The 18,334-nt window shown below is 33.8% G+C and overlaps 2 protein-coding genes across 2 annotated transcripts; one reads left to right on the top strand and one right to left on the bottom strand.

The window, feature by feature from the left end:
- The first annotated feature begins 3,380 nt into the window (after nucleotides 1-3,380).
- Nucleotides 3,381-6,198, top strand: LOC119644813 (extracellular signal-regulated kinase 7). The gene is made up of 9 exons (XM_038044569.1): nucleotides 3,381-3,464; nucleotides 3,540-3,730; nucleotides 3,789-3,995; nucleotides 4,076-4,234; nucleotides 4,295-4,391; nucleotides 4,451-4,557; nucleotides 4,628-4,759; nucleotides 4,823-4,990; nucleotides 5,062-6,198. The coding sequence occupies exons 1-9, from the start codon at nucleotides 3,381-3,383 to the stop codon at nucleotides 6,176-6,178; spliced, it is 2,262 nt and encodes a 753-aa protein (XP_037900497.1). The 3' UTR covers nucleotides 6,179-6,198.
- Nucleotides 6,199-6,723: 525 nt separating this feature from the next.
- LOC119635182 (synembryn) lies at nucleotides 6,724-8,716 on the bottom strand. Its single transcript, XM_038029833.1, has 2 exons — nucleotides 8,578-8,716; nucleotides 6,724-8,496 (listed from the first exon to the last, which is right to left on the bottom strand). Exons 1-2 carry the CDS (start codon nucleotides 8,656-8,658, stop codon nucleotides 6,919-6,921), a joined length of 1,659 nt encoding a protein of 552 aa, XP_037885761.1. The 5' UTR covers nucleotides 8,659-8,716; the 3' UTR covers nucleotides 6,724-6,918.
- Between the last annotated feature and the right edge of the window lie 9,618 nt (nucleotides 8,717-18,334).

Genomic DNA, 18,334 nt, shown 5'->3' with positions numbered 1-18,334 from the left:
TAAAAGTCAAATAGATGAAGCCAACATCATACATATGCGTACCGTTTAGAATCAAACTTGAATCAATTACTTAAAAGTAATCGAGTTGGAATAATTCATGTAAACAGATACATATGGTCATGCTACCAAACAAAGATCGGCTTTTCCAAAACGTTAGAAAGTAAATAAATGCAAAACAAGTAAGAAAGTTATGCCCGTCTGTGCGTCCACCAGCATTAAAATTTTTACCGCCCCATCTTTTTATATACGATTATTAAAGTATTTATCTTCCACCTTGGTGTAGGCAAGGAGGATTTTTTTAATTTTTGCACTTAAATAGTAGAGTTTTCTGTGAACTAAATGTAGCCATATTCCATAATCTGTGAGTAATGAGCAAAATGTGATCCGCACGATTTATTTTCATTTTTTTCCAACACGAGCCTCGATGTTCGACTTCCCTCGATTGGTCCAAATTTTCATTTGTGATTGTGTAATTGTTGGGTTCGTTTTGTAGATACAATGGATTAAATTGCACATCCACCAGTAAATCGGATAATTTCTCTGGGCATATATTAATATATTTTTTTGGCTCGATTATCGTATTAGATTAGAAGGAAATAAATTTAATTTTAAATTAAAATAAATAAACATTATTTGCTCTAAATTCTTTTGAATTGATTTTAAACTTAAATTTGCACTGAATTGTAATTGAATTCAAATGGAATTTAAATTAAAATAGATACCTATTTGATTTGAAATTGAATAAAATTTGAATTCCTTTCCAATGCAACTTCTTACTTGTTTTGTGATTAAATTCATGATTTGCATTCTTTATATAATTATCGCGATCTAATTTCTTAAATGTTTGATTTTGATGTATGGCGACCTAAAGCACTGAATACGTTTGGTCTGTTATATAACAGAATCGAATACCTTTGTTATTACAGAGCGAGTTTGTCGAAAAATTTTCGAAATTGCAATTTTTCGACGAATAGATCTTTATATGGGGAATGATCGAAAAAGTAGACAAATCTAAACCATTTTTAATCAGTTAATTAAGTTTTGTCAAGAAATCTTAAAAATTGCGAAGTTGAGCACAAATTTACCTGGACAAACATCAGATAGGCGGACGGACAGACAGGTTCAGCTACGCCTACCTTTTATTATATCGATCGATTCAGAAAATGATTCTTCTGCGTGTCACATACGTCCGTACAAACTTAATACACCTGGCACCACAAGTGATGTAAGATACAAAAGTTGAATAGCCCTTTAGATCAAACAAGCTGTTTGATCTAAATTAAATCGAATACAAGAAATTTAATCTTTTAAATAATTTCACATTAAAATTTAGTCAAAATAAATTCGATTGCAATTAAAATGTAATATTAAGTTGTATCTAAAAGTAGATGAAATTAAATTTCTTGGTAATACCATCTAAACTAAACTATCAAGTCTGTTTTCAAGCAAGTGTTGAGAGGTCTTGGAAAATATTTGAAAAGTTTCTACTTTATTAGATATCGAAATCAAAACTTACATATATATGAAGATGAAATGTTGCTTATCGTTTTATGGATATTGATGATCTTCTTTAAAATGATGGGAAAAGGCGAATGTGTAAATGTGTTGTTCGCAAAATTTACGTTTAAGTCAATTAAAGCAAATGTTGCTCTAAAAGCCGCATAATGCTAATAAGAGCCGCGACAAATATGTTTGGATTAAAATTGCCTCTATGCCGCTGTGTCCATGACTTGTTTTTTGGAATTAAGCGACATTTTTAGCGTAAGCATAGCGTCTTTCAACAACAAAATATATGCAAATTTATAATATATATGTTTTTAATATATATATATATACATACGCCCCCCCACCACCCTACCCCCGTTCCCCATAACCGTTTCATTTCGTTCAACGATGGGTTGCTAAGCTACTAGTGGTAATTGTGAACAGGTAAACAAAAGATTGTATTCCTTAATGCCGGCATATATTGCCTCTTGCATTAGCTTCCCTTCATAAAGCCATACGTAAACACGAGTAAAATATAACGAAAAGCACACAACAAAATATCCTCCGTAGGAAATCACAAATAAAAATATGTCGGTAGGTATTGACAGACAAAAGCATAAAACAGACAATCATCTATCATTGCAATAATTATCAGTGAAACGTCAGCTTACCTCATAAATATATTTCAAATATTTTTGTATATTTTTTATATAATTATTTTCTTAAATCAACGATCTGAAAAAAAAAAAAACGTTAACATCTGCAATCGAATTGCTGTAAACGCAAAAACAAACGAAAAGCCTTGGAAAGCAGAACGAAATTATAAGGAAATTCCATTGACCATCATCACCAAGCGCATTAGAGTCGGGGAACGTGTAACGTCTGCGAGAAGACTGCGTCACCTGTGTGCAATTATTTTTTGCATTTATTGCTGAAAGGATATAATAAAAAGAAAAAAATTGAGACTGATCGCCAAGGCGCCAAAAAATTTAAATTGTAAGAAAAAAAAAAAATTGGAAAAATCACGTAAAACACACAGACACAATGAATTACATTTGAAAAAATAAACACACACACACACGCACACACGCAAATATACACGCGCGCATACATGCTTACATATACGCAAACATCCACAATGTATACGTATATACATAGATGCATGCATACATACACATTTTATATGCATTTATATGTATACAATATATATTCATAAACATAGCAAATATGTTTATATAAATTATCTTTGTTAAAAGATAAATATATATATATATATATATATATATATATATAATATACTTATATTTATGTATAGAAAATTGTACTTCTAATTACAGACCAAATTTCTTATTGCGATTTAACGGTATCCAACCACGCCAGCCACTCATCACTCTGTTACCGTGACGTATATTACAAGAGAATTTAGACCGACTATAAATGTCATTTCAGTCATTGCATCACATAGACAGACACAATTGCTTGCAGACTTAGCAGAAATCGAGCAATAACCGAAAAACGAAAATAAAGGTTAGAGATGCTCTGACGTGTTACTTTCCATTCATTGTTTATTAATATCCATGTCTACATATATTTGTAAATAGTTTTTGTGTCATCTATCATAGAACTAGGCTGAAAAATTGGGTAGTCATCACAATAATACAAACAACATCATTATCACCGTTATCATCGATCTAACAATCGTAATTTAATTTGAATTTATTTTACTGACACACGTTCCTAACAAACGGATTGCATGCACTTGCGAGCGGCTTAAATTTTAAACAATAATTTATTATCTATAAAAAAAAAAAAAGAAAAAAAAAATAATTAGAAAACTAGTTGAAGTACAATTTCACATCTTATCATTGTAAAAAAATTTAGTCCGCCAAGTAAGCATGACAACAAAATCGAAAGCTCAGGAGAAGCAACGAATATCGGAAATCGATGAAAATATTTCAAAACTTTTTGATATTAGAAAGGTAAAGTACTGCATACGGGTTTTGGAGAGTCAATGCTTAACTTAATTAGTTATTGTTGTTGCGCATTGCATGCAGCGCCTTGGTAAAGGGGCTTACGGTATCGTATGGAAGGCGTTGGACAAACGTACTAACGAGACTTTAGCTGTTAAGAAAATATTTGATGCATTCCGTGATGAAACCGACGCTCAGCGTACCTTCCGCGAGATCGTATTCTTGAAGGCTTTTCGAACTCATCCGAGCATTGTAAAATTGCACAATGTCTATAAGTAAGTTTCCTATTCAATATCATTTTCGTATAATAATAGCGTTGCAATATTATTTGAGGGCTTCCAACAACTTGGATATTTATTTGATATTTGAATTTATGGAAAGCGATTTGCACAACATCATCAAAAAGGGGACCATACTAAAAGATATACATAAACGTTATGTTATGTATCAGTTGATAAATGCCATTAAATATATACATTCAGGGAATGTCATACATCGAGATTTGAAACCCAGTAACGTGCTAATCGACAGCAAATGCAGGTTTGAGAGACGGCATTAACGTGATTCAGTTCGTAATGTCTATATATATTTTTTTTTTTTCGTGATATTTTTTTACCCAGGTGCAAGCTTGCTGATTTCGGTTTAGCACGTTCGGTATCTAATCGACCTGTACGACAATGTAATGACATGGGGAGTGACATGCCAAAGGAGCCATTGTTAACTGATTACGTAGCTACTAGATGGTATCGTGCTCCCGAAATTCTCGTGGCTAGCAAAAGGTCTGCAATTAAGAAATCGAAAAGCCCATTCAGTATGATTGTATTCGTTCGACTTTATAGATATACTAAAGGCATTGATATGTGGAGTCTCGGTTGCATTTTAGGTGAAATGATACGGGGCAAACCTTTATTTCAAGGTAGCAGTACAATTAATCAGGTATGTCGTATTTTTAATTGTCATTGAGTGAAAAATTTTTACATTTTTCAACAAATTAGATCGAGAAAATAATCTCGGCCTTGCCGAAGATTACTGACCACGATATTAATGCCGTTGGTGCCGGTTTCGGTTCTGTCCTGTTAAGTAAACAAATTTCTAGAGACAAGTAATGTTTAGAAATTAACTTTTACGTAACTCTTTAATCTGATATATTGTCTATGTTTGTATGTATGTAGAAAAACCTCACTAAATGATCTACTCATTGATGCTACACGAGATGCATTAGATTTAGTAAAATCGTTACTGGTGCTGGATCCACAGGGGCGTTTAACGGCTAAACAAGCTTTAGATCATCCATATGTAGAAAAGTATGTACTTGTTCCGGCATATATATGTAACTTATGGGCGGTTAGTTAATCGCATTTGTTTAGATTTCGAAATTCCATACCAGAATTGGAATTGAATGTCGATATTTTGCCTCCATTTCGGGATGATGTACGCTTAACGGTTCCTGAATATAGATCAAAACTCTATGAAATTGTTCAAGTACCCTGCGATAAAAATTCCGAAATGCGCGCCAGTGATACGTCTAAGCAACGGTAATGATGTGCTCGATTTTAAAAATTAAATTTAATATAAAAATAAATTCGACTTCAAATTGTACATACAGCGAATCGAAACTACGGCATGGGCACGAAAGATTAGATACTAAAAAGTCAACAAAGGTTAGTAAGCAATCGTTGACTTTGGAGGAGAAGTATATTATAAAGGATAAATTGATTATAAAACCTGAGAAGCATGAATTTGAAACACAACAGAGTGGCGGTGGCTTAAACAATGTAATTAATCGGGCATTAAAAAAATCACATGTGTCTCCATCGTCGATCCCTAAACAAAAGCATAGTAAGACTGCTTTGAAACCAATTGGTTTGGAGAGTAGCGATATTAAACATACGGATTGTAATGTAGAAGAGAAAAATTGTGTACGTAGCAAAACCCACGGCCATCGTCAACTTAAACTGAGTGAGAACAATGTCGCTCGCAATACGGGCGATGTTAAAAGACATTCAGTAGATGCTACTGACGTTCCAAAAAAAGCCGAAAGCGGTCGTAAATTACAGCGAAGCTCAACTACTTTGCACAGTAGAGTCGAGCGTACTATGCGTGTTTTAAATGCCGATCTAATGGCTAAAGAAGACCGCCCCAATCGGTTCATACCCCTGCCAGGAAATAGTACAAGTGCAAGTAAAAGTAACGCATCTTTGGGTACAGTGAATGTGCGCAGCACTAAGTCTGAAGTTATGGCTGCAAAAAATGATATCGAACATGCTAAGCAGCAAGAACGTATTTGTTATGAAAGACGTTTAAAGAAACTGGAAGAGGAGATTGAACGTTACAAAAAAGAAGTTAAATCGTTTTGCCGTGATAGCTTTAACCATTCAAATCGTAAAAGCCATCACCGCAAAACGTCACAAGAATTCCTGCTTAAGCAACCGCTTATTTTTGAAAAGTCTGTCGCCCGAGCTACTCCGAAAAATTCTTCCGGAACGACAAATTTACCCATAAAAACTACTTACTTTCAATTGCTTACTAAGGGGAATCGTAATGACGATAATAAATCCGACTTTGATTTCTCAGCTAATAGTGGTACTGGCAGCAGCAACGATCATTTTGGACGTTCTCAGAAGGCGCGCTGTTGTTCAGGACGAGAGAAACAATTTCTAAGCCAAAGTCAGCAACTACCACCACATCAGCATCGTTCAAAGCCCCTCTCAAAATTTATTTAACATCGTAAACCTAATCTTTAATTCCAGAGTAACTCATCTAAAAAATTATAAATTTTACTTTCAATTTTTCTGTACGCGTGCGTACGCGTTGCATTCTTGGATACTAGATCCCTTTGTACACTGCCTAATAATCTTCTTTTTCCATATTCATTTTTTTTATACAATCGTCATATATATATACGTGTTGCGTGTAGATAAATATAATATATATACACCTATATTTTTTGTGCCTCTATTTTGTATAAAAAAAATTACACTTTTATTTCGTTTGTATGATAGTTAGGAGGAAAATGCGATTTCCTCATTTTTATTTTTATTGCGATATATAACTGTAAACTGTAACACATTTACTTATATAGTTATTACATATTAAGGACATTCATTCACAACGTTGTATGGATAACGAAAAATTGCCTCAAGTGACAACATCTGTTATTGTGTCCAGTTGTTGATTATAAATAAATTTGCATTCCTGTGATTCGGAGTAGCCTTAGTGGAGATTTTGCAAATTGAGAGAATAGATAGCGGACGAAAGGAATCGGGATTTTAATTGTCTTTGGAATTAAATAATAAAAAAAAATTATCATCCACTAAATTAACACGAAGATAAAAAGTTGTCACGACAACATATCACAGTTTCTAACGAAGATCGAACTATGGCGATATAGTCATGTGCAGTTTTATAACTAAAATACTTTTATGATGTACTATAAATAATTTTGAATTGCTTATGAATGTAATTAATTATCGTTTTGCATGTTATGGGAATCAACATTTTTAATTAAGCCAGTTTGTAGCTCAAGGATATGATCGACAGGTTGCAGTTTACCGTCGTCTCCTATATTGCAAGGTTTTATAAGCCCGCCGCGATGTAATTTATCGATAACGTTAACTAGTTGCATCGCGTGATATTCCTTTTCTTCCTCCGACATATTCTGCATTGGATTGGCCTGAGGCGTGATAAAGGAGCCAGTAACAGGATTAATAGCGTGTTGATTTTTCTTGTATTCCTCGGTGTCACTGTCGTCACTGTCTGTTGAGAAGTCCGTTTCCACACGACGACAATCCAGCATACCTTTTTTGCAAAACAATCCGGCCATATTCCCATAGCCGAAATGTTTGACCATTCGTCTTGGATTTTTTTTGCAGCACAAGAAAAGCAATTCGTACGTCAAGTCGCGTACCACATTGTCTGCGTTGCCTTGTAGGCGACATAGGTAATTTCTTAATTCAGTGCCCACTTCTGGTAATTGCGAGACATCTTTTAGAGGTGGCAAAACTACACTACGTACATAATGTCTCATAATACGATTGCTAGCCACGCATTTTACAAGCACTGTCAGAACCGGTGAAATGACGTCAGTATGCGCTACACCATTTTCTAGTTCCTCTACCACGAGGTGGAAAAAATTTAGGAGTACATCTAAAGCGTAAATATTATGCTTATCGAAAATGGTAACTCTAATCGTTCCAATCTCTGAATCCCATTTTACCATAAGCTCGCTGAGGCAACTACTAGACACATAGACCAACAAATTTATGCAATTAGAGACTATTGCTCTCTCGCGTTCACCCCTCATGGCACCGAAGCGAAATAAAAGCTCGCGTACCACTCCCGTCAAATGAAGATTTTGGATTTCATTCTCGCTTGGACTTTTTTCAGTATAAGAGATAACGTTATACATCGCTTTGAGTAACTCAACCATCACATCCAATTCCTCCTCATTGAACTCTTTGCTATGTAATTTTTCGTTTAAATTTTCCGTCATATAGGTCAGACCGTTTAATTCAATCATTACACGGCTGCGCACTGAAGATTCCAAAGCTGTAATAAGGAATAACAATTTCGTGTCAAATAACTCCAAGGCACATGGAATGTGTACAGTTGAAGACATGCGTCGTATTATATGATCCGCCACATTTTGACGTACACAGCGACGTCTGCAATCGGCAGATTGAAAAACCAAATTGCACAAGCATTTTAAGGCCTCGACAATTCGATGTGTCTCCATTTCATCGGACGATTCGGGCCTAGTGGCTGCCGCCACATCGGTAGAATTCTTGTCCACGCAATTTGTTTCCGGTATTAGAGAAGTGCTGGAAGTTAATCGAGCTAATTTAAGTAAACAATGTACATCGCTGTCAATATTGTGGCGTTGCAAACTAAGTCTATCCCGCGAAAGTATTCGTATCGTATTCAAGCTCAGTACATGTAACTTTTCTAGCGGTTCAGTATTTAATATTTTAAATATTGCTTGCCATAAGTTTAGCCATAAATTATCCAGATGGAATTTCTCGAAATCGAATAGATTCGCATTCTTATAATACAAAAACGAGAGATAAACAAAATCATTTTTTACACAAACACGTAAATAGATTCAAACTGATAGTCAACTTACTTTCTTATTAAATCTTTCCAATATCTCACAAATTTTTTGTGGATCCTTACTTCGCAAATGTTCTAATTGATCTCTATCCATTTTCACTTCCCTAAATAAATATGTTGCTTAATTCAATTAATACACAAAACTAAATTGTAAAAATTCTAATCAATATGTATGTTGTTGTTTTATGATAGGGTTGTCAACATCACACAGAAACTTAATATTATATTTTAGTAGTGGTGTGGTAGTAAATTATAGTAAAATTCTATTCTAATAATTGCTGCTCAAGTCAAATATTACTTTGTCATATGTAATTGGCGTTAATCGGTGAACGTAATTGCCATCTGCGGCTGTCCAATGTTTGTAAAACTTAATGCAAATGATGGCAATGTTTCTTTTGTAGTTTAAGTGTTATCAGCATAGGAAAATTTATCCTGTGTATTTGTCATTCGCAAAATTTATGTTACTTTAAATGAAGAAGAAGGCTATGGAAAGGAAAATAAGTTCGCTTACTTTTCAATTCTTTTATTCAGTTTTTTTTTTTATAGTGGTAGTGTGTTTGAAATGATCTATATAAATTACGCCAGGCAAATGCAATCTCGTTTAGTATTACTTCAATTCTGTGGAACTGCGTAAGTAGTGCCAAGTTTTTGCTTTAATAAATTTTATTTATTTTATTAAAATTTATTTTACTTAATTATTTAAGTATTCATCAATGTCTTTTTTTTTTTTTTTAGTTTAAGAATTTATTTCATTAGTCTAAAATTATAATAATAATAATAATAATAATAATAATAAAAATAATAATAATAATAATAATAATCTTATTTTTATTCTTTATCTATTTCTAAATTAGTCTTTTACACAGACTTACGTAGTTCAAATTTATTGCAATTATTTTCAATGTTAATTAAGTCTTATGGACCACATTCGTCACAAAATATTGTATCTATCAAAACTCAAATCTCTTTGCCATGTAAAGACTAACTTTTGATGAGTTTTCAAAATCGTTCAAGCGAAACTATGCAGTGTTAATATTTCGGCATATAAAATTGATGCGCAGAATTTATGTCGCATTCGCTAACTTTTTGAATCCTCTCCCATGTATTTTGTATGGACCAAATGTTTACTTTGTAATATCTTACGATAATATTAAAAGCATTATACTAATCTGATATACAAAAAAACTGCAGCAAATTTGAACAACATAGGCATAATTATTCTTATTATATTATATTATATTATTTTATATTATGTACTCAGAAGAAAGTTTTTGGAGATCCCGCAAAGTATATATATTCTTGATCAGCATGAAATTCTGAATCGATTTAGGCATCTGTTGCGAATATTTTCTTGGTCGCAAAAATGAAGTTGCTGCCAACAAGATTTGCAAACGAATTTGAATATGGCTCAAACCTGTCAAAGGATACGCCTACAATGCCGACACGTCTATGTAGCAAAAACTGTAAACACTTTGGTTTTTCGTGTTTTTTTCTTGCAACACATACATCACATAAGTTTCTACTTTTATTCTCAAAATAGAAAAAATCAGCCGCGTCCAGCCAATGTAATAGAGTACGAAGATCCTTTCCCTTTATATGGTCTTTTTTAATATAACAAAATTAGGTCACGACCGAATAAAAGTTTCTTACTTGCATATAATCGAACGGTATAATAAAAGATAGGGCTACCTGAAGTCTTTCTGGATGTTACGCACCTACAAACAAACTTAAGAAATTACCCTACAGTAAAAGTGATGTGGCATATAAAAATTGTATAGTTCTCGTTCTCTCTAGGGTAAACTTCAGTGAGTGAATTGTGATCATGTTTTATATTCATATGACGATGGTACGAAAAGTAGTTATGTTCTTAATAGTGTTAATTAATTCCATTCTTAATAAATGCAACGCGAACGTCATTTAAATCCAGCCATTATTTTTTAAATTATTGTGAATTATTAAAATTTGGTATTAATGCTATTAATTATGCCAAATTTTTTTCCTCCGCTTCTCTGTCTCGTTTTGATGTTGATTATTTTGATGCTTTGGCGATTTGCTCAACTACTGCTCGAAAATAATGAATAGTTTTACGTTCATTGAAACTATAGGCGTTGAATTTAATAAGGACCATCGTAGCTTGGGAGTTTAAGAATAACCTGATAAATTTAATGTGTCCTTCACACCTTCATGTAAGGCATTTAATGAATTGATTATATCTTACACTAATTGTGATAGAAGGTATATTAAGTTTGTGCAAACGTATGTAAAATTCAGAGGGCCTAGAGAGAGATTCACCTTTCATTATATCGATCGAATCGAAAAAATGTCCTGGATCGATTTAAGCCGGTTTGTCCGTCCGTCCATCCGTTTGTCCGAGTCTGCATTTTTGTGTTCAGCATACAGGTGCACTTTCAAATTGTTCAAAATTTCTCCCCAAAACTTGTTGAGTATTTGGATATTCTACATTTGATTCAGGAGTGGCAATTTTTTGAACTCGCTCTCAAATCACTGTTCCTACGAAAACTGAATCTTTATAGAATAGAAAGGTATAATTTTTAATATTTTATGATGAAAATTGGTTCATACTAGCAATTTAGCAAAAAAAAAACAAAATGAGCGGTAAGGAATTTTGAATCAGAAATATCTATTTTTTCGTCTCCAACATATAAAGAGGTTATCATGAAAAGCAAGTTCAAGTATATGGCAAGGAAGTACAACATCAAGTTTTTTATTAAGAAAACTGACTTTGGATCAGGTCATGTCGTGTTTTAAGCATCTTCCAACATGCAGACTCTTATGAAAATTATTCCTTTGGATCAAAATAATGTGTAATTTTTAATGTATTATTATTATTAAAATGAAAGAAAAATTATTATCAATAAAGTAGGTGAAATAGTGTAGGATATCTAATGCTCTGCCTTACCTTACCTTACCTTAATGTTCTTGCTTGTTTTATTTGATGTGATTTGAATAATTTTACTGCTTAGGTAGGTAGGGAGTAATTGAAATTTACTATTTAAATGTTCTGGCTTAGTTTTAATTCTTAAAATTTATTATTTCATTTGCACTGCAACTGCATGAGCGCATCTTCTTTTACAAATGAAAATTGAGAAAATCTTTATAGAGTTGATTAAGTTTTTGCGAAGTAAGAAAATGCATAAATCCCCGAATGACAAGTCGGTGATTAAAATTTGTTATCATAAAACATTATCTCGGCTCCGAGACAGAAAGCAGCAGGCCGTCTACTTTGCGCAAAGCATTTGTGTGATGCTGTTTCAGTAGAGACGCAAATACTAACACACATCACCTAATGGCTTGCAATTTCCTTTTCCGCCCTTTTGTTGCGGTAATCAAATTATGAAAACTAAGATTGAAGTAAAAGAAAAAAAGAAATATTACACAAAGTTGAGTTGAGTCGAATCTCTTAATGACTACCTCATCACCTATAGAACGTGTAGATAATAATAATAATAATAATAATAATAATAATACAGCAAGAAGTGTTATGATGTGATTTACAAATTGCCTATGATTTATGGCATCCTATATGGTATGGTATGAGATGATAAAACGTCACTGCATGCACCAAAACTTAAATCACGCAAAGGAGTAATAAAAAATGTAAAATTCAACTTCACCATGAGAAAATTGAACAACAAAAGTCACTTTTAAATTTATCCTCAAGTCAGTATATTTTTTGTATGCGGTGTTGTTGGGCAATTCTTAAACGAAATCTTAACATCGACATTAAGGAAGAACACGAAGAGAATTAATTTCTCGGTTACCTTGAATTTAGTTAAATATGATTTTCGCTTGCCAGTATATGTGTTATTTTGTTTTGTCGGTTAATTTTTGCTTTTGGTTTGCTTATCTGTAAAGCAAAACTTTCACTTAATGAAATCATGGAAAAGTGAAACTTATTCGATATGTTTGCAAAGCAAATTTGATTAATCTATTTATCCAAGTAGAATGATTTTGTCATTCACAGGCGGAAGCCTTAACGGTTCTCTTCTTTCCAGAAGTTACATATACTATTCCGCTTTAGCCGAGAAAATTATGACCATTCGTTATAAGTCCATCTGGAACTTTCATCACTGTTTGAACATGCGTAAACACTACAACTGCTTTCCTCCCTCTCTCTCTCTGTCTTTGATCTTTCCTAATTACCACTGTCTTCCCATATGTACGAAGTCTCTGGTGAAATTTGAAGAAGAAAAGAGAAGAAAAAGACTTGCAATGATTTCGGCTGCATGGAAAAATTCGTTTTCAAACATACACCCAAATCTCTTTTTATACGGTAGATGCATTCCTCAGGCAATCTTGCAAACAAATCGCGTAAAAAATATATATGAGATACATAATAAATTTGGAGACATGCTCTACAATATTAAGAAATCATGTAAGTTGAAGGCACTCTAAATATCTTCCTAAAAAATCGTGCAAAAAAAGTAATAATGAAATCTATCTTATATATTTACACAAACTAAAGAATTCATTTTTATTATAGGAAAATGTGAAACCAGTGTAGAGTGAAAATTCAGTTCATTCATATAAAAATTAAATTTGAAATTGGGAATAAGAGCTGATTTCGCTGGGCACTCTCTGGGATTTGTGCTAGTACACAATATTCGTGTAAAAAAGTGCATGTGCTCTCATTGGTGTATCGTGTTATTTCAAAATCGGGCGAAAACAACGTGTAAAAAAGGAGTTGGGTGTAGATGAGAAGGTTTAGCTTTTATATGAATTCTTGTGAACTCAGAAATACGCTACGATACAGACGATGTTGTTCTACGATCGGCTGAAAATCTCCATTTGTATCTGGATAAAGTAAAGTAAATAAATACTAATAAAATTCTAATTTTGTCGTTCCGTGAATTGGCACACAAATCCCCTAAATTTGTTTATTCGTCTTTGCTTTCTTGTCCGCCCGTTTCTGAAATTTTGAAAGTTGGAAAAAAATGTGTCCAAAGTTAGCCTGTGTTTATATGCATGAAAACCAAATCATTGCATCTCCTTTTTGCAAAGAGATCTTGTATAATAGCTTCTCTAAGTACTTGCGCATCATAGCTGCGGTGTGTGGTGTTGCGTTGCTAAGCATGAACACTACGTGCTCTTCCAGCATTTTTTTGATGTAGCGCCGGCAGTCAATTGGGTGGATTGACGGTCGGTATTGGATCTTGTCAAGAACATAAAATTGATTTTCTCTTCCACCGCAATACGAAACACAATCAGAAACGCAGCATTGGCCGAATCTTCGGTACCATGAAGAGATATCCTGCACCGGCCACAGAACGGCCCTACTTTCTATTGACCCGTGAACTAAAGGCGTACTTTTCGGTGAGCTGGGATCAACTTCGGGCAAGTTGCTGGGCTGTGCGCTGTCAGGCTGCCAGATTAACTGAAAGTCTTGTTCTAAGCGTTCACCGGCCGACTTCCATTTCTCTAACTTCCTGTAGCCCAAGTTGTTCAAGTTGAACTGCATTCGATGTTGTGACAACGGTTATCGCGATGTATTGCCGCCGTTTTTCGGTCTCTTTCTCGTTGCCGAGTGTAACGACATCGCGTTAACCAGTACGTACGGTTAAATTTAACTGTCTTGTCATTGGATTTTGCTTCGGCCCAGCTTCAATTAATGCAACCACTTGAGAAGCTGCTTCCCGTATGTTATCCAGTTGCTTGTTCTGAACAGTCTAGTATTCGATAAAGAGCGTTTCCAACTGCGAGTTGGTGTGCAAATTATGTCATTACCATCAATCCATACCCTTTCAAACCTGTGAAACAGCGCTATATGAAACAAACAATTTTGGATATTTCTATTGGTTTGTGTGTGCGTGTATTATAGTTGAATTTATGTTACGTTTGTAAACCAAATTTAATTTAATAAATAATTATGTTCGAAGTGACACCTAATCCATCGGTTTTGTGCTCAGGTGTATGAGCAAAAACCTCCAGGCGTGAAATTCCGTAAAAATGATCTTAATAACTTGAATGAGGTCTATCTGAGAGCCCAGAGTTAATTAAAAGTTTTAAATTTACAATTTTTCTATCACGAAACCAGCCAGAAATAGCTATATATGTATAGCTAGGAGGGATTTTTGATTTTGGTGAAGGTTATTGCACTTGCACTTCTTTTTTTATTTATAATTCTTATTTTGCCAATCATCTCGTTAAATACTTACATATATTTGATAATCTCATCTTTTTTTCTTCTTTTTTTTTTGTTTTACGTGACATCATAACTTTTAAAGCGCATTATTGGCTTATCATCGTTGAACAAATTATACTTCAGTATTTGATTTTGCAAATTCTGTCAAAGTGTTTGTTGCGTGGTATATGCGGACGTATATATGCGTGTATATGTGTGTTTACTTTTGCGTTTAAGTGATTGTATGTTCAAATTACTCTGCTGGCATCACAACAAATCTCTCTCCTCTTCAGTTACTAGAACAACATGAAATCAACACTTTGCGTGTAAACTAATGGAAAAACTGGTGCAATTGCTATAGCAAAATGGGTCAATCCGTTACAAATCAAATGCATGATTTACTGTTGAAAGCGAATTGCTGAAGCAAATAGGCATTTTCAAAAGCAATGACGACGAGAAAAACAAACGGCAACATGTAAGCACTGATTCAGAAAAATTAACTCTTTTTTTTTGGTGATACTCACAAGTGAAAAATGCCGATATATGTTCTAGATGAGCTAGCTGTTATTCCGTTTGAGGTACCCCAAAAAAGTTTCATTAAAAACTTTATTGCTAAAACTGTAGAACTGTTATAATACTAAAGCACCTGCATTTATCTATCGATCTATCGATCCATACATCCATTCGTCCGTCCGTCCGTCCGTCCGTCCGGCATTTGCTCACAAAAATCAGCAAAAATTGAGATAGAAAAATGAATTTTAAGCCTTTGTACTCGAGGGCTCCGAAGCGTAGCCATTTAAAATTGGTCTTGAAACTCGGGCGCTTCGCTAGGCAAACATTGTAAATAATTTGCAGTTCTTAACATAAAAGCAAAAACAAATCGTAAAAACTAGTATTCGGATGTTTTTCCATTGGTGATAAATCACGGTCGCGGCTCGCGGATTCGAGTGCTAAGGGCTAAGTTATAGATTAAGTTTCGGAAACCTCTCCTCGATAAGTAGAAAAATTGACAATTCAACTGTATATCGAAAGTTTATAAGACACTTCGTTTTTAACAAAAATGCTCTTTCAATATTTATCACGATTATTCGTGATTAACTGTACTATTTTTGTACTATTTTTTACCTGGTGTAAGCCACAACTTAAGGTAGATAGATATTTTCCCGTTTATTAGAGCAATCGATTTAGAGTCATTTTCTGAATTGATTTAAGTTTTTCTCTTTTTTTTTTTGTCTGGCTGTAATTGTCCGTCTCTCTGTCATGCTGATATCTGTCCATATAATATAGCGTTTCACATATAAGTTGTCGTTTTCATTTTTATGTATTGGTATAAGGTGATAAGCATCAGAGATACGCTCTAAAGCAAATACAAATTTCCTCCAACTATACATCCACGAAAATGTTTGCACACACAACATAATTGACTAAACACTACATTTTATGGTGCATATATGTATCTACTTTTTCGCAATGGTTTTTCGCATAGACGCCTACACCTGCACATTCGATGAACCAAAAAAAAAAAAAAAAAAAAAAAAGAAAAACAAATAAATGTTAATGATGGGTGTTGATGATGATCTTAGAGAACGGGTTTATGTGTTTTTTAAATTAACTAAGAACACATTCAGTCAGTAAATAAATTACACAGAATTTGATTTCGAGAGGATGGTAAAGAAAAAAGTTGATTGCTAGAGGAGAAGGCATCCACTGCCAGGTTTCTTCTTGATTCAAAGTTTACATGTATACATATATACATATATACATATATATATATATATATATATATAGATATATATATAGATGGATAGATGCAATTTCTAAATATGCTTATGCGAATTTTACTGCAGAACGATTAAGAGGATATTTTATTTCATTTGGTTGAATGAAACAATTGTGTCCACACTTTTGTTTTCATTTGGATCCTTATTTGCTTTTTACACCTCTCGTCACATTTTAATGCGTTAATTCTAATGCTTTTCATTTCCTTACACATATATATATATATATATATATATATATATATATACATATATATATATAGACACATATAAGGTTAAGAAAATACATCTATGTGACATTTTTCCTAATACAGCTTTACAACTGCGCAATTCGGATAGTAATGACCCTATGAAGCCTTACTACTATAGTACAAAAAAACAAAAAAAAAAAAGAATTTCATTAGAGTGAAATTTGGCTAAAGTAATTGCTTTCTATAAATGCTTTAAAATTTCAAAAAAGTTTTCTTATTTTATAATGTCACTTCGACTAGGAAGAAATGGCTTCTTAGGCTTGCGAAAGAGCTCGTGAACTTCATGTTCGAGATGCCTTACTAAAATAAATAGCAAGCAAATTGTTTACTCGTGTCCTCTATACAAAATTTCGTTGTGAAATATGGGACGTGCTCTGGCCAACCATCTGTAGATAAAGTCGTTGAAGCATTTCAAAAAGTTTAGAAAGACCAGCATACATTGCATCTCATGACATCGCTGCGACACTAAATGTTGATCAAAAATAACAATTTTAAAGCATCTGTTTAATGATGCGTAACAAAAATGTATTAACCTTTTATTTATCGATTCATTTATCTATGTATTTAACGAAGAAGATGCTACGGATAAAATAAGTAGATGTTCAAAAATATATTTGCTAATCTTTCGACCAATAACGGTAACTTGTGTGAAAACTTTGCGACCTGAACGTAAAGATGACAGCACTTGTAGAGAAAAGTTGGCGAATATGTTTGTGCATGCGTTGCAAAACAAATATCAAACAGTTTGTCATTACAATTAGGAGTGCGGTTGTATTGAAGTAAACTACGATCAAATAATTCATTGAATTGAACAATAACTCTATCAGATGTTGAAGTGGTGAATATACAGCCAGAATTGTCACTATAACATCAAGTGGCTTGCCAGGACTATATCAAAACTATGACTACATCAGTAGGTTTAAACTTTTCGGCTACGTCAGAAATGAGGGCAGCAGGGTTTCTTTTAAACAGAGATATTCGCATTTGGGTGGATATACGAGCAAATTGCATATAAGTGTTTATTGGCGATTTGAGCTCGAATGGGAATAAATTCAATGCCGGGCAGAAGTGTAGAAAATTCAATTGAATAGGACGGGCCTGTAGCGGATATGGCAATTAAGATACCATCATCAGTGTAATCCGCTCGATTTTGGAAAGGACTGCGAAAAAGCTCTGACAAATGTAAGTCAGGCTTTAACCAAGTTTCAGTGAAGGCCGAACAGGACCATGGAGCGGTCCTTACGGAATTTAAGAAACTAGAGCGAACTTTAGACCCCTGATGACATTTTGGTAAATGAAAGTTATTGGGCGTGAAGAAAAATTTAGTTTTTTGAGGGTGTAAGAGCAACCGATTTAGTATCACGGGGTCGACCCCGACCCGAATTGGTCACAATGGTTTGTTTAGCAAAATTTTCATACATTCAGTTGCAAGTAATACTTTAAAAGAGGAGATAGCTCCAGGTTGGAGATGGAGCCAATTTGAAAATGCTTATGCTCTTCGAAAGTAACCGATGACTTGACTTTTGCCAGATAACCTTTAGTCAGATAATTTTTTGTGTTATCGACAGAGGTGTCAGGAGCCAGTCTTGACACGGGGGG

Source organism: Glossina fuscipes, unplaced genomic scaffold (assembly GCF_014805625.2).
Source record: "Glossina fuscipes isolate IAEA_lab_2018 unplaced genomic scaffold, Yale_Gfus_2 0, whole genome shotgun sequence".
NCBI lineage: Eukaryota > Metazoa > Arthropoda > Insecta > Diptera > Glossinidae > Glossina > Glossina fuscipes.
This window is presented reverse-complemented; position numbering and strand designations above follow the sequence as displayed.

Bases quoted from the DNA above. Each gene is read 5' to 3' on its own strand.
- LOC119644813 (XM_038044569.1), top strand. From the start codon at position 3,381: ATGACAACAAAATCGAAAGCTCAGGAGAAGCAACGAATATCGGAAATC. The intron at 4,392-4,450 runs GTATGTCGTATT...TCAACAAATTAG, and splicing joins GTAGCAGTACAATTAATCAG to ATCGAGAAAATAATCTCGGC. The intron at 4,760-4,822 runs GTATGTACTTGT...GCATTTGTTTAG, and splicing joins GATCATCCATATGTAGAAAA to ATTTCGAAATTCCATACCAG.
- LOC119635182 (XM_038029833.1), bottom strand. From the start codon at position 8,658: ATGGATAGAGATCAATTAGAACATTTGCGAAGTAAGGATCCACAAAAA. The intron at 8,497-8,577 runs GTAAGTTGACTA...TTGTATTATAAG, and splicing joins TGGAAAGATTTAATAAGAAA to AATGCGAATCTATTCGATTT.